We start from the raw sequence: 12,835 nt of genomic DNA, 5'->3' as shown, positions 1-12,835 counted from the left end.
GAGGTGTGTATATCCTCCAGGTACATTGAAAAGGAGAAGACCCCAGCAGGCAAACCAACAGTCCCAGGGCCAGCGCTCCAACGGCCGGCGGAGAGAGAACTATCAAATGGGACAGATGAGACGCTGAGATGCTGCTCTTCTCTTTGCCTTGGTTCTTAGTGCCTACAATGGGAGCACTTCACTCCAAAGAGTTACCTTTACCACGTATTGCAAAGTTCAAAGAACTTGGACATGAAAAATGTTTGAATGGACAAAGCCCAAGCACCTCAGCTCTGAGAGCCAGATTAACCGTGGTTCACAAAGCTTTTAAAGGAAACAAATCATTTTTCAAAGGAGGATCAGGGGAAGAAATTCACTGATCTGTTTTGTCGTCTTAATCTTTTTGGGGTTTTAGCTTTTTTTCTTTTTTTTAAATTATTTTTATCAGAATGGAGGAGAGAGAGAAGTACCTTTGTTAGTGTTGCCTTCCTCTGCTCTCCATCTGTGTGACCTATTTCTTTTCTTTTCTTCTCTTTCTCTCTGAAATGCCACCTTCATTCGCACGATAGCAGGACTGCAAGTTACATGACTTTTTGCTGCCAATCAAAAATGGATCTGAAACATCGTATCTAAAGAAAACTTGTATTTAGCCATGGTGATGAATGTTTTCAGTTAGAATACTGTCATTATCTGATGCTTTAGATTTTTGAGGTATACGTTTTCTGAATCATTCAGATGTTGCAAGGGTTATTTTTTGATCCCCTCTCTTTCAGATTAAATTTAGTTTCTGAATGAATAAGATTTACTGTTTTAATTCAATTTCTCAGGATCAGTAAAGAAGAAGATGATTGCATATATACTTCAAGGTACAGTTCTTGCTGGCTGAAACCTGTCGGAAGCTGCTCACTTGATAAAAATGGAGATACATGACTAACAAGAATGTGTAGTCACCATTTACTAGAAACGAAGGAGCATTTCGAAGTACTGCGATGAGGTTTTCCATTCAGGCATGTAGTCTGAGACCGAAATAAATTATGCTCAAAGCTTTTTCTTTTTCAACCTGATCTCATCGTCCTTATCACAGCTGGTAACCGATTTACCACTGTGTCACATATGCATTCGTTTTTATATTCATGGTTGGAGGAGTTAAAATAAAGAGGGGAATGTCTTAAAAGTAAACCCTTCATACATATAAACTTCTATTTATTGGAGTTAAGATGACAGAACCCAAATATCACAACATGATGACTCTGTCTGTATTTTGCTTGTGATTTGTCCAAAGTTTTAGTTGTTAAGGAACGGCCAAAAAAAAAAAAAAAAAATCACTTGGCTGACAAATAAATATTCTCAGCCTCTGTAATCAGATAAAGAACTTGTCAGGTTTACATGTGATTTGTTCCTTTAACTTTTATGGATATTTGTTTCCAGTTCCCATTTTGTAGATTTGGAGGAACTGAATTGCTCTGGGCAGAAACTACAGATCTTAATTTTGTCACCGTTTTCTGGTAAATGGTGTTTAGTTAAGCAAACAACCACTATGTGCCAGCCATCCACTACTGTTCTGTCCTTTTTATTTCTTTGCTGATCAAGTTTTTTTTTTTTTTAGTTTTTTTTTTATTGCTAACGTTATTACCCTGGTTACATCTTTATGCTTTATAAAATTGCATTAAAGTGTGCCTTCAAAGAGCAGCATGAAGTTGGTATTTTAGTGTCAGACATCTTTACTGCAGTGGAGACGGTGCATAAGGCGGTGTGTGAGTGCTGTCATTCAATCTGGAACTGAAGAAAAAGAAATGCATTGGAAAAGTGTGGTTTAAGGCAGTGTGTGTTTCCAGACCTCAGGATTTGCTTTGAACTATAGTTTATAGCCTGGCATTCATTTAGTTTAACATGAGTGGTCCTTAGTTTCATCAGGTCAACTTTATGGACTGATCAGTGTGATCAACAGAATACAGCTGAGTTACAGTTTACACACTCTTGGTTAAGATCATCATTGTGGCAAACAAGTTACATGGAGCACAGCTGCAGCTCAGTGCTGTTGTTACTGATCAATCAGATTCTATGCAGACTTTTACAGCCGGCTTCTTCTCTGAGAAATGCCTTCAACGTCTTCTCCTGATAGGGCACATGGAAGAATTCTCTTTTCCTAACTAAATCCTGTCCATGTGTGTACACAAAAAAAGCAATTCTCGATCATTTCTTCCTGAGTCTCTATTTTTATGGTGCTGCTGCTTTTTTTTTGTCGGGGCTGGGAGGAGACTTGTGGTTGTGCGTAAACTGCTTTGCTGAATCAAGTCTGGTTTTTTTCTGCTGATGTGGATTGTATGACGTCGGCAATGTTCAGTGAGATGATACTTTGGGGAATGTATTCATGTTTCATGTGTGTTGTCATGATGAGAAAATATGCACTGATGGGGATTTAAGCAGAATCCAAAGTGGCAAAGATTCAGTACTACTGTCTGGTTTTAATTGCTCTTTTGTTTTTTTTAAAAATTGTCTTCAGTTGTGTTTATCTTCTTATTTTGTTTCTTTTCCTGTTTACTTAAGGAATTTTCCTAAATTTGATAAGATGGTGTGCAGAGATAATTTCTTTTGAACTACTTGAAATGCATTAATAAACTGGAATTGATTAAACTTTTTTTTTTCCTGTTCATAATAGTAAAGAGCAGTGATGGTTTCAACTTATGCACTCAGGATCACACTTTAAACCATGTCACAACTGGCCAGATGGTGTTGCTGTTGTTTCCCAGATTGACAAAGTCCAACTTCACATTCAATTATAGTTGTTGTTTTTTTTTTCCTTTCCTTATAGGAGAGAACACTTTTATTGAAAGAGACCTACACTTGACTAACTCATTGAGTGTACAAGTGGGGTTAAATATCATACCTGAGGACTTGAATGTGCGAACGTCCACCTAAAGGATAAGCACCTTTTTCCTCATTAAATTAAATGGAAAGAGTGTCCAAAGTTTTGAATGATATTTTAGATTTACTATGATACATTCATTTTAGTTCATTACTTATTGTTACACTATTTTAAATTATCAAGGGCTAAACATTTCCGTTTCGCCTTCTGATATTTGTGTTTTTATTGCAAGAGCTTTTAGATTACTTAAATAAATGTCTCACGCTAAATAACTTGTGCACATACAAAAAAAAATCCTACACAACAGACTAGAAAAAGTTTCTATTTATTTAGTGATTTTTTTATGTAGTGTGCTGCCATAATATTTTTTCCTTATTAAATTGTGGCAGGTCGTCACACACGCATGAAAAACAGGTCACATCTGTTGAAATTACTGTTATACAAGTCAACATACTGTGGCTGATATTCTCTAGTCAATACTTTATAGGTAAACCTTTAGCTGTTTTAAACTTTAGACTGTGTACTGTGGAAATAAAGATAGATCCGGGCTGGTTCAGAAATCAACAATGTTTTTTTCCCCAAAATAATTATCACTAAATTCAAAACTTGCTTTTTATAAACAGCCTCTAATGTTTTTTAAGCCTTACTTGAAAACCTTTGTCTGACTTTTTTAAAATGCTTATTTCAGTTATTAAGTCTAATTAACCCCCAAATCTGCTGCTTCATCATAAAGAGGGAACGTTTGCTCCAGTCATCATCTGGCAGGAGTCGCAGCAGAGATCTTCAATCTGTTGAACGATTAGAGCGGTCCATTAGTTGAGCTTCCTTCTGCGTTGTTTTGGCACGTCCTCTTTGCAGCACACAAACACTTTATCCTGAGAGACTTCAAGCTGTTGTCCATCATTTTTCATGGCACAAAATGATGTCCTAGAAAAAGAAAGAAAAAATCAATTCTGCTGACCTGGAGCTGCTTTAATACAATGTCAAATCTGTGAAGTGGGAGAGCATCATACATTTCAAGTACTGTGATATGTGTGGAAAGAATCCACTAGATGGCACTAATAGTATGATAGTTTGGCTTCAGAAAGGGGGCTTTTGTTTTGTTTTCCTTTTTAAAAAAAAAAAAAAAAAAATTGTCAGGAGTTAAATTTAATGTAACTGGGACAAAGCAATGTAAAAGGAGAAATCTATCATTTATATTCTTAATATACCTTTTGAAAATTAAGCCTCTAGTATTTAAGCAACTGATAGTAGTACAGTATGATAGATGTACCATAACAACCGTTTGGAGACATTTAGTTTACTGTACTATTGGTGCTATTGTTGTGGCACTTTGTAACCATGTGTTATAGATAATCCTCAGTATTATCAGAAAATATAATGAATAAAGAGGATTGTTGATTATGTAAACCCTTTTATGCTCATACTTCAACTTATTAAAAAGAAGAGCTGGGAAAACTGGTTAGGTTAACTGGCAGCAGATAAAACCCCTGAATGTCTCTGAAAAGCAACCGCAGACAGCCTGAGTCTTACAACTAAAGATGAGGAGTCTAAAAAGGCAGGAGTGTGAAACTCTAGTCCTTGAGGACGTTCAGGCTTTTGTTTTCCCAACTCCTACTCAGTGCAAATATTTGGAGGATTATGAAACACAAATATCTTGCTGGAGACTCTGTCAGCTGAAATCCCATATCAAACAAAAAACAAGAAATCTTGGAGCATTTTCAGCATTCATCTTTGTTTCTGAACTTGTTTAATCTTCTTCTGTCGGTGGCGTCTTCCTGTTTTTGAGGAATTTTTAGTCTCCAATCACAATTTTCAATGATTTACAAAAGTATGGCAAATGCTAAATCATGCTTATTTCTACTTTTAGTTGTTCACAGTAAATTTGTAATAGTAAAATTAGAATTGTAAAACTTTAACTTGCAAATCAATAATGAAATAGTGTGTCAACAAACTGTACCGCTGCTGTGTCTCCCCTGCTTTGACACTGATATTTCCAAGAGTAAGCTGTGGTTTTCTTGCTTGGCCACCCCAAGGAATAATCGTCTTCAGACTGCTCCATACGTTTCTCCACAGAGCCGATCCTTCCCAATATAACTTGAGCATCATCAGCTCTCCCAAATCTTTCTCCAGTGTGATCAGGAAGGTGAAAGTTGTGTTACCTGAAATATTTTCATCACTGGTGGAGAATTTCAGAAGGAAGTCATAAAAACAGACAGAGAGCATTAAATAAGATCCAAATAAGATCCTGAAAATGGCTGTCATACATGATTTAGAAATAAAATATTTTATACAAAGTTAGATTCCTGCTCTTTTGATCATCTAAAGCTTAAGCAGACAGCAGATTAGATTTCTTTGCTTGCACTGGTTTGCCTGAGGCTCTTTGATACACAAAGCATGAAGATAACACACTTGTCAGGGAATGGTGTCTAGTTTAAATAATTTATTTCATCATCCCTATTTATAGTTTTCCTCCATGCACCAGCTTCAGTTGTTTCCATGTGTCAGACGTTCTCCCAAACATTCTTTCTTTCTTTTTTTCTGTCATTCTTTCTGTGCGGAGCTGAGAACTCAGATGCATGTTGCAAATGTCAAAGACTTGCTATTAGATGTGATGTGATGTAATCCTGATGGGGGTTGGTACAGTACTCACATAGTGATGGTAAGGTCTCCACTCTCCTCTTTTGTTCCAGTGAGGGAGACAGTGAGAGAGGGCTCAAGCTCCATCTGATCGACAAACTGGATCCTGATCTGGTAATGATAAACTGCAGAAAAGGAGCCAGAAACAAACAAAGAAGAGGAGATGATTACAGAAGCCCATGTTTATCTTAACATTAGTCTGTCTGGTAGATGGGCTGATTACTTCTGGCAATCATGGAATTTTTTCCATTGTCATTGACTTTGAGTTCCAATAAACAGCACAACACATCGTATAAACCACCATGTCACATCCACCAGTGATACAAACGGAAACTTAACCAGCTAACATGATCACAAACTGATTTAAACCTTATATATCTATAGATATATATCTATATATCTATAGATATATATATCTATCTCTATAGATATATTTATCTATATATCTATCTATCTATCTATCTATCTATCTATCTATCTATCTATATATATATATCTATATATATATATATATATATATATATATATATATATATATATATATATATATATATATATATATAATATATATATATAATAATATATATATATAAAGGTTATATAGGTTTGTGATCATGTTATATATTTCCAGCTGAAAATGTATTTTTCCAAACTTCTACAATACCTATCATAGTCTGTTTTATTATTAGTAGCTTACATTTTTTGTTAAAAGAAATAGCTAAATCCAAGTGTAAAAATATTCAGATTTACTTTGATGTTGTTGCTTAAATTTATTGCACAAAAGCTTTAGCCTACAAATAAAAAAGTAAAAGGTATTCACAGGGCCCAGCTCCTTAGAAAGGCGCTCAAGTCACAACTCTTCTCAGTTTACTGTGTAAATTGGAGCTCAAAATTAAAAAAAATTGTATTTACATGGCACGTCATTCCTGTCAACAGCAAAAGCAATGCATAACAATTACTTAAATTACTAACAACTGTAAAGGACTTTAAAATGCCAAATACATAAAATAAAAAATTCTAACTTATTGTTATAACATGGAATTAAGTAGTTTTCAATGTAATTTGATTTTATTTTCATTTAACTAAATTAAAAATTTAAAACATAAATAGTGGAAAAATAAATACTAGCCAAGATTGAAGTCTTAAATGCACAACATTTGTCTAGAACAGTTTACAGATAAATCTTGAGCCCATTTGGATAATTGCACAACTACATACGTTTGAAGGGCATCCGAGATCGTGTTTTCAGGTAGAGTCTTTTGCTTCTGCCTGTGGGGACCTTCTTGATATTGTAGCCCAGTGTATTGCAGCGATTCTTCCGACAGTCCAGACAGAAACCCTTGACAAAAGCGTTGTTATCACTGCACCTGTATGCCATGCTCTGCTTGTCTTTATTCAGCAGAGAGTCAATGAACAGATGGACGGACCGCTCATGAGCACATTTCACTGTTTGTTTCAATCCTGTGGAAAGATTGAGAAATTTTATTGAAATCCAAACTTTGAGGTTCAAAATGTTATTTATTTTTAAACTATTCTGATATGAGTGACCTAATCACAGTGCCTGACCACTAACAGTGGATTGAGTTAATCACAAGGAACTCCTAACATTTTGCTGTCACATCTTCTCATTAGGTGTGCCACTGCTCTGCTCTTTAAACCTTTTTCTTTGACTAGGACTCTTGTGGCCTGGAGGCAGCTCAGCTAAAATGGACAAAGCTGAGAATGGTATGTTGCCAATTAACTCATGGTGACAGATGCTTTAATGTGGTTATCACTGTCACATTATGCAGATATGTTTTCAATTAGCAGGCACCACAATTCCCAGAGCCACTTCTGTGGGGCTGGAAGGAATTAAATGCATCTGCATGAACACAGAATAAGAAACTGTCAACAAGCAAAAGATGAATTGATGTCAAATATATGGCTTCTAAAGCATTGTTTTGACGTGGCAAGATCGATTATGAAAAAATAAAATGTTTTTCTAAAACATGCAAAAAGGCAAACCAGAAAGTATTGAAACAGCAGAACACACTAATATTTGCCTTGGCTTGTAAATGGCACACTGAATGACTAAAGCTGCTCGTGTGCTCTTAGAGAAAATGGACTCGGTTTGTTGTACATCCGTTTGTACACACAGCTGTGCCCATGCAAGGCTTCTGTGAATACGCCAGGGAGGCAGACATTTTAGGTGCAGATTACAGATACATGATTGATTTAAAAAAAAAAAGAAAAAAAAAAGTGTGTTTTTAGTGAAAATCTTGCTTTTGTTTTCAGATGGAGTCTATGAGGAAGTTAGTTTTATCGCTGCCATTTAAAAAGGTGTAAAACACGTAGAGTACATCTGCTGGTCCAGAGTTACGTCATCAGAGAGAAAACCGTTTTTTTTTAATGTTCTCATAAAAAATAATCCAGCCAGAGTACAAACCATGATGCTGCAGAAGGTTAAGGAGATATTGATTAAAGAAATGTATATGTCTTCACTCAGACCCAATAATGTAATTCTCTGAGCTTTGACTTGATGTTGTGTAACTGTTTACACAAACTACACATTCAGGTTTGGTATTTAAACCAGTTGTTAAAAGGGATTACAGTTCATTGTCACAGTCCTGGTTTTTACGACCAGATAAAATACATCACTTTGAGTCATGGGTCATATTAGGTGGAATTAAAAAAAGATACTTCATCTAGAATTTCACTTTCTGTTTTGCTCTGATCATGTGTGAATTCATATGAACTCTTTCTTTCTTTATAGATATAGACCATAGGTGCCTCATTAAATCAAGCATTGATTCTCAGTAACAATCAATCAATACCATACCTCCCCGCTCCCCAAACACCTCAGCTTTTAGTCAGAACAGTAAGAGCATCATAGATTGTGTGTTTCTACCAACTTTTTAAAGTTGTTGCAGGATGTTAATCATACCGTGAATTCCGTACTCGCTTATGTGCTCATAAATGTTTTGCAGGTCACATCCTGGCTGGAAGTCTCCTCCATTGGGGTAAAAGTCATAATGTGCAACAGCTTGTTTGATGCCCACACTAAGGCCCAAACGGTTGTGAGTGAAGGTGTGAATGGCATCTACAAACTCTGCATCATCAGGAGAAAGTCTGTCTGAGGGAGACATGCCTTCAAACAGCGGCCCAGCTGGATCAAGACCTTGAAAGACAGAATATTGTTTTAAAATATGCAAAAACCCTCTTTTTAAAGCATTTTAATAAATAGAACAGACTTAGAAATCATTAAAGCTTTTTATCTAAATTAAATGACATAAAGACAAATACAAACACACAGAATATATACTTTATGAACTCTTTCTTATCTACACCATTTCAGGTTGAAAACTGAAAAGTCCAGTGTCCACTTTGACTGCAGAAAGAAAGCAGCATGCCGACATTGCTCCAAAACCTGTATGAAAAATGCTCAGCACTTATGGTCACTATCAAGCAGTATCAATCATTCATTCTTAGCTTGGGACAAGAAGTTGGTGTAGTTTAACTTGTATTATCGACAGCATATGATTAAATTTCCTTTTTTTTTTTTTTTTTTTTTTTAAAATGTTATCCAAAGATATGTTACTCTTAAATCGTTGTAATGCCTCTAATGTTTATCCCAGAGTGATGAACCCCCTCCCCATTTTTACTTCTGAAAGACTCAGCCTTACTGGGATGCTCTTTTAAAACCCAGCATGCCACTGACCTGTTTCCAATTAACCTAATTAGTTATGAGACGTTCCACCAGGTGTTTCTTTTTAGGCTTTACATGATGTTTCCAGTCTTTTGTTGCCCTGTTTCAACTTTTTTTTCTGAAGAAAATTTGTTGTTGGCATCATTCAAAATGAGCATATGAAAACAATGATATTCCTCAGTTTCAACATTTAACATGCTTTCTCTGTGCTGTTTTCAATTATGTTTGAACTCTGAATGATTTAAGTAATTTTTTCCTGCTTTTAATATTTATTTTCCACAAAACATTTTTTTTTTTACAGTTGGATCTGAATGTTTATTTTGGCCATTGAAGTTGAATATGTTTGTGATGTCAGTGGAAAAACTTACCAGTAATTCTTCCAATTTTCTCTGAACCTTCCAGAAAGCTTCCAGCAAATCCGGCGATGTGAGCGCCAAGGCTGTAGCCAATCAGATGAGCTTTTCTAACTGGGAACTGGTATTCTTCCTATGAAGGATTATAACTCATGAAATATTTTGTAACTGTGCATCCTTGGTGTTTCATGGTGAGTTTCCATGAGAACAATTTATTCAAGATTTTCTTTTATTTCATTAATTTAAAAAAAATGTCACAAAGTTCAAAATACTCACTGACCTGAAGGGACCGCAGTATGTAAGCTATGTCTTTTCCAACAGTGCGAGTGCTCTGAACTGCTATGGGATAGTGCTGATGAGCCAGGGTCAGCCAGTCAGTGATCACCACATTTACATCTACGATGTCAGTCTTGAGAACTGAAGCTAATCTAAGTATCCAACTTTCCATCAAACCATCCATCTAGAAAAGAACCAGGGTGATTGTTATAAATCTGTTTCTTTCTTCTTCTTCTTTTTTTGTCTGACACTGAATGTCCCATTCAGTTAAACAAAAGTGGCAATCTATATATATATATATATATATATATATATATATATATATATATATAGATATAGATATAGATATAGATATAGATATAGATATAGATATAGATAGATATAGATATATATATATATATATAGAGATATAGATATATATATATATATATATATATATAGATATATATATATATATATAGAGATATATATATATATATATATAGATATAGATATAGATAGATATAGATATATATATATATATATAGAGATATATATATATAGATATATATATATATATATATATATATATATATATATATATATATATATATATATATAGATATATAGATATATATATATATATATATATATATATATATACATATATATATATATATATACAGTGTGTAAACGAACAATTAAGATAACATGTTCAATTGTAGCTAGATAATTTCATTAGTATATTATTTTGGTAAATTTATTCATTTTTGTTATGCTTCAGGCCTTTCAGTTTATCCTGTAGTTGAGTTCCATGTTTTGTATTTAGAGGCTGAAACCAGTGAAGTGTAAAGAAAGTGGGAGTTGACCTTACCGACCACCCGTGAGTGATGATGATGAGGGGATTACTACTGTTGAAGCCACAGGAGGTGAGAGTGTGCAGCTGCAGAGGGTTCAGTGTGCAGGTGTCTTCACCTCCTAAAAACAGTCTGAAGACTGAACTGCTGACATATGGCTCTTTTATCTTCGGGATACCATTCTCCTCCATGTTCATTACTCCTCAGAAATCAAAAGCACAAAAGGTTTCTATTTGTTTAGAGCATGTACTTCATGTAGTAAATTTGAAGTGAATTATTACAAATAATGGATGGAAATTGACTTTATTCATGCCATTCAGACCAGGGGAAATGTTTTAATTAATCCTATGATATAACTGAACAATTAATTAAGTTAAGTCAGGAATTGTTTTCCTGTTTCTTTTCATTTGGACTCTCCAGGTTATGCAGACCTCTTTGGCTGAAATGATCCTTAAGTTAAATCTCACGCAGTAAATCTCTGCCTCACATTTCTTAAAAATTTTGAGCTCAAGCTTCTTCAACCAGTCTGCAACCATAAAGTTTACAGAGCCTGATCCAAAATAATCCATCATCATTTATCCGTTGCTAATTATTATAATTCCTACTCTGCATATTTATTCATTTATTTTATTATGATCATTTTACACATTAATTATGGTTTCAGATACAAAACTCCTGATAAAAACATTTTGTCAGTGAAAGTAACAAAAGTAATTATCCAGCTACCACCTGTCTTCATCCGTCTGCATATTAAACTCCCTGTTGTACTATTTGATGAGTCTTTACACTGTTAGTTTGTTCATTCATATGGATATGGAAAGCAATTCAAACCAGTCCAAGTTACAAAAAAGAAAAACACACCCCGCTATATTTGCTGGGATTACCATAAATTGAAATGAATGAAAAATGCATACAGACCAATGTCTGTGTATTAGCTGTAAGCAATACACTGCTTTCTGTTGTAAAGGAAAACTTATTGAAAAAGTACGAGTCAATTAGCTAAATAGAATCTGTGTGAATAACAGTCTGAGATTTAAGAAGAATCCTAAGAAGAACAAACTGTAACACTTAAAGTATTATATTTGGTACTGTCCTCAAGTAATTCAGTTTGACTAATAAAATATATTTCATGTTACAACACAACATTTAATGCTTTAAAAGGTATTTTTCAACATTTAAAATATTTCATATCACACAAAAAACAAAATAGGTTTGACCCCATTGTTTTAATATCAGTAACATGTTGGTAAAATGACTAATTTAAAACACAATTTTACATTCAAATGAAATGTTTTCATTTTTAAAACAGCACAAAATGAAACTGTACTACAAATAACAAGAATAAACAGAAATAAAGACACTCTGCCATATCTTTGATTTAGTAAAGTTCAGAATTGAAAAATCCTGACAGTTTGCGCCTAAAGCATGTGCACTGGACTTTGCAGCTTAATTATCACATACCGTGCAGGTGACTTGTTAAAACACTTGTAAATCTAAATAAACATTAGGTGGCTCAGCAATAAAGTAAAAATACATTTTTTTCTAATGAGTTGTTTGAAAGCTGACTCCAAGAGCTTGGTATTAATTCCACTGAGCCTGATATATGAACAACTAGCAATATTTGAAATTATAAGAAAGATGACTTGACCATGTTGCCATTAATACATGTACAATATAACCTCACAATCAGAAATCTCAACCTGTTAATTTTGATGCATCTATCAATTAAAATAAGACATAAAGCCAAGGTAAAGCATTTTTACACACCATTTGGTGATTTTCTTTCTCTTTTGTTCTACTTACCTCTTCTGCTTCCTTTGATTTTCTTCCCCTCACTGAGGTGATATGTTAAGAGGAAACAACATAGGATTTTTAGCACAGACATGTTATACAGCTTTCTTGAAAGCTCCTTTGAACCAGTCTTCTGGTCAGTGGGTAAATGCAAGAATAAAGATGAAGGCCTGTGGGTCAAAAAACTATTTTAAATAAACTTCACAGATGTCCTAAGATTTAAAATCAGTACAGTCATTTTACTGTACTGAGCAGAAAGGAAAGGCATAATGTTGTATTGATCAGAGATTTTCTGTCCTAACCTGATTGGTTGGGAGTTGTAGATTAAACACATTGTGAACGAGCGTGCTATGAACTGGGAGGTAATGTGGTACAATAAGCAGGACCTGAACACTTCATGCAGCCCCTC

The 12,835-nt window shown here is 34.5% G+C and overlaps 2 protein-coding genes across 2 annotated transcripts in view; one reads left to right on the top strand and one right to left on the bottom strand.

Moving 5' to 3' along the window:
- adam10a (ADAM metallopeptidase domain 10a) overlaps positions 1-2,555 on the top strand; it is a 35,053-nt gene extending 32,498 nt beyond the window's left edge. The window contains exon 16 of the mRNA XM_079254159.1: positions 21-2,555. Within this exon, the coding sequence (XP_079110285.1) occupies positions 21-127 (107 nt within the window). The 3' untranslated portion in view covers positions 128-2,555. The remainder of the gene's footprint in view (positions 1-20) is intronic.
- Positions 2,556-3,657: 1,102 nt separating this feature from the next.
- On the bottom strand, positions 3,658-12,520 carry lipca (lipase, hepatic a; the record flags this gene model as incomplete). Its single annotated transcript, XM_079241936.1, has 9 exons — positions 3,658-3,772; positions 4,806-5,024; positions 5,499-5,610; positions 6,704-6,946; positions 8,409-8,642; positions 9,539-9,656; positions 9,804-9,983; positions 10,653-10,837; positions 12,439-12,520. The coding sequence occupies 9 exons, from the start codon at positions 12,518-12,520 to the stop codon at positions 3,658-3,660; spliced, it is 1,488 nt and encodes a 495-aa protein (XP_079098062.1).
- Between the last annotated feature and the right edge of the window lie 315 nt (positions 12,521-12,835).

This window comes from Telmatherina bonti (assembly GCF_933228915.1).
Source record: "Telmatherina bonti genome assembly, chromosome: 1".
Lineage (NCBI taxonomy): Eukaryota > Metazoa > Chordata > Actinopteri > Atheriniformes > Telmatherinidae > Telmatherina > Telmatherina bonti.
Note: the sequence above shows the minus strand (reverse complement) of the source record. Positions and strands in the feature narration are given on the sequence as shown.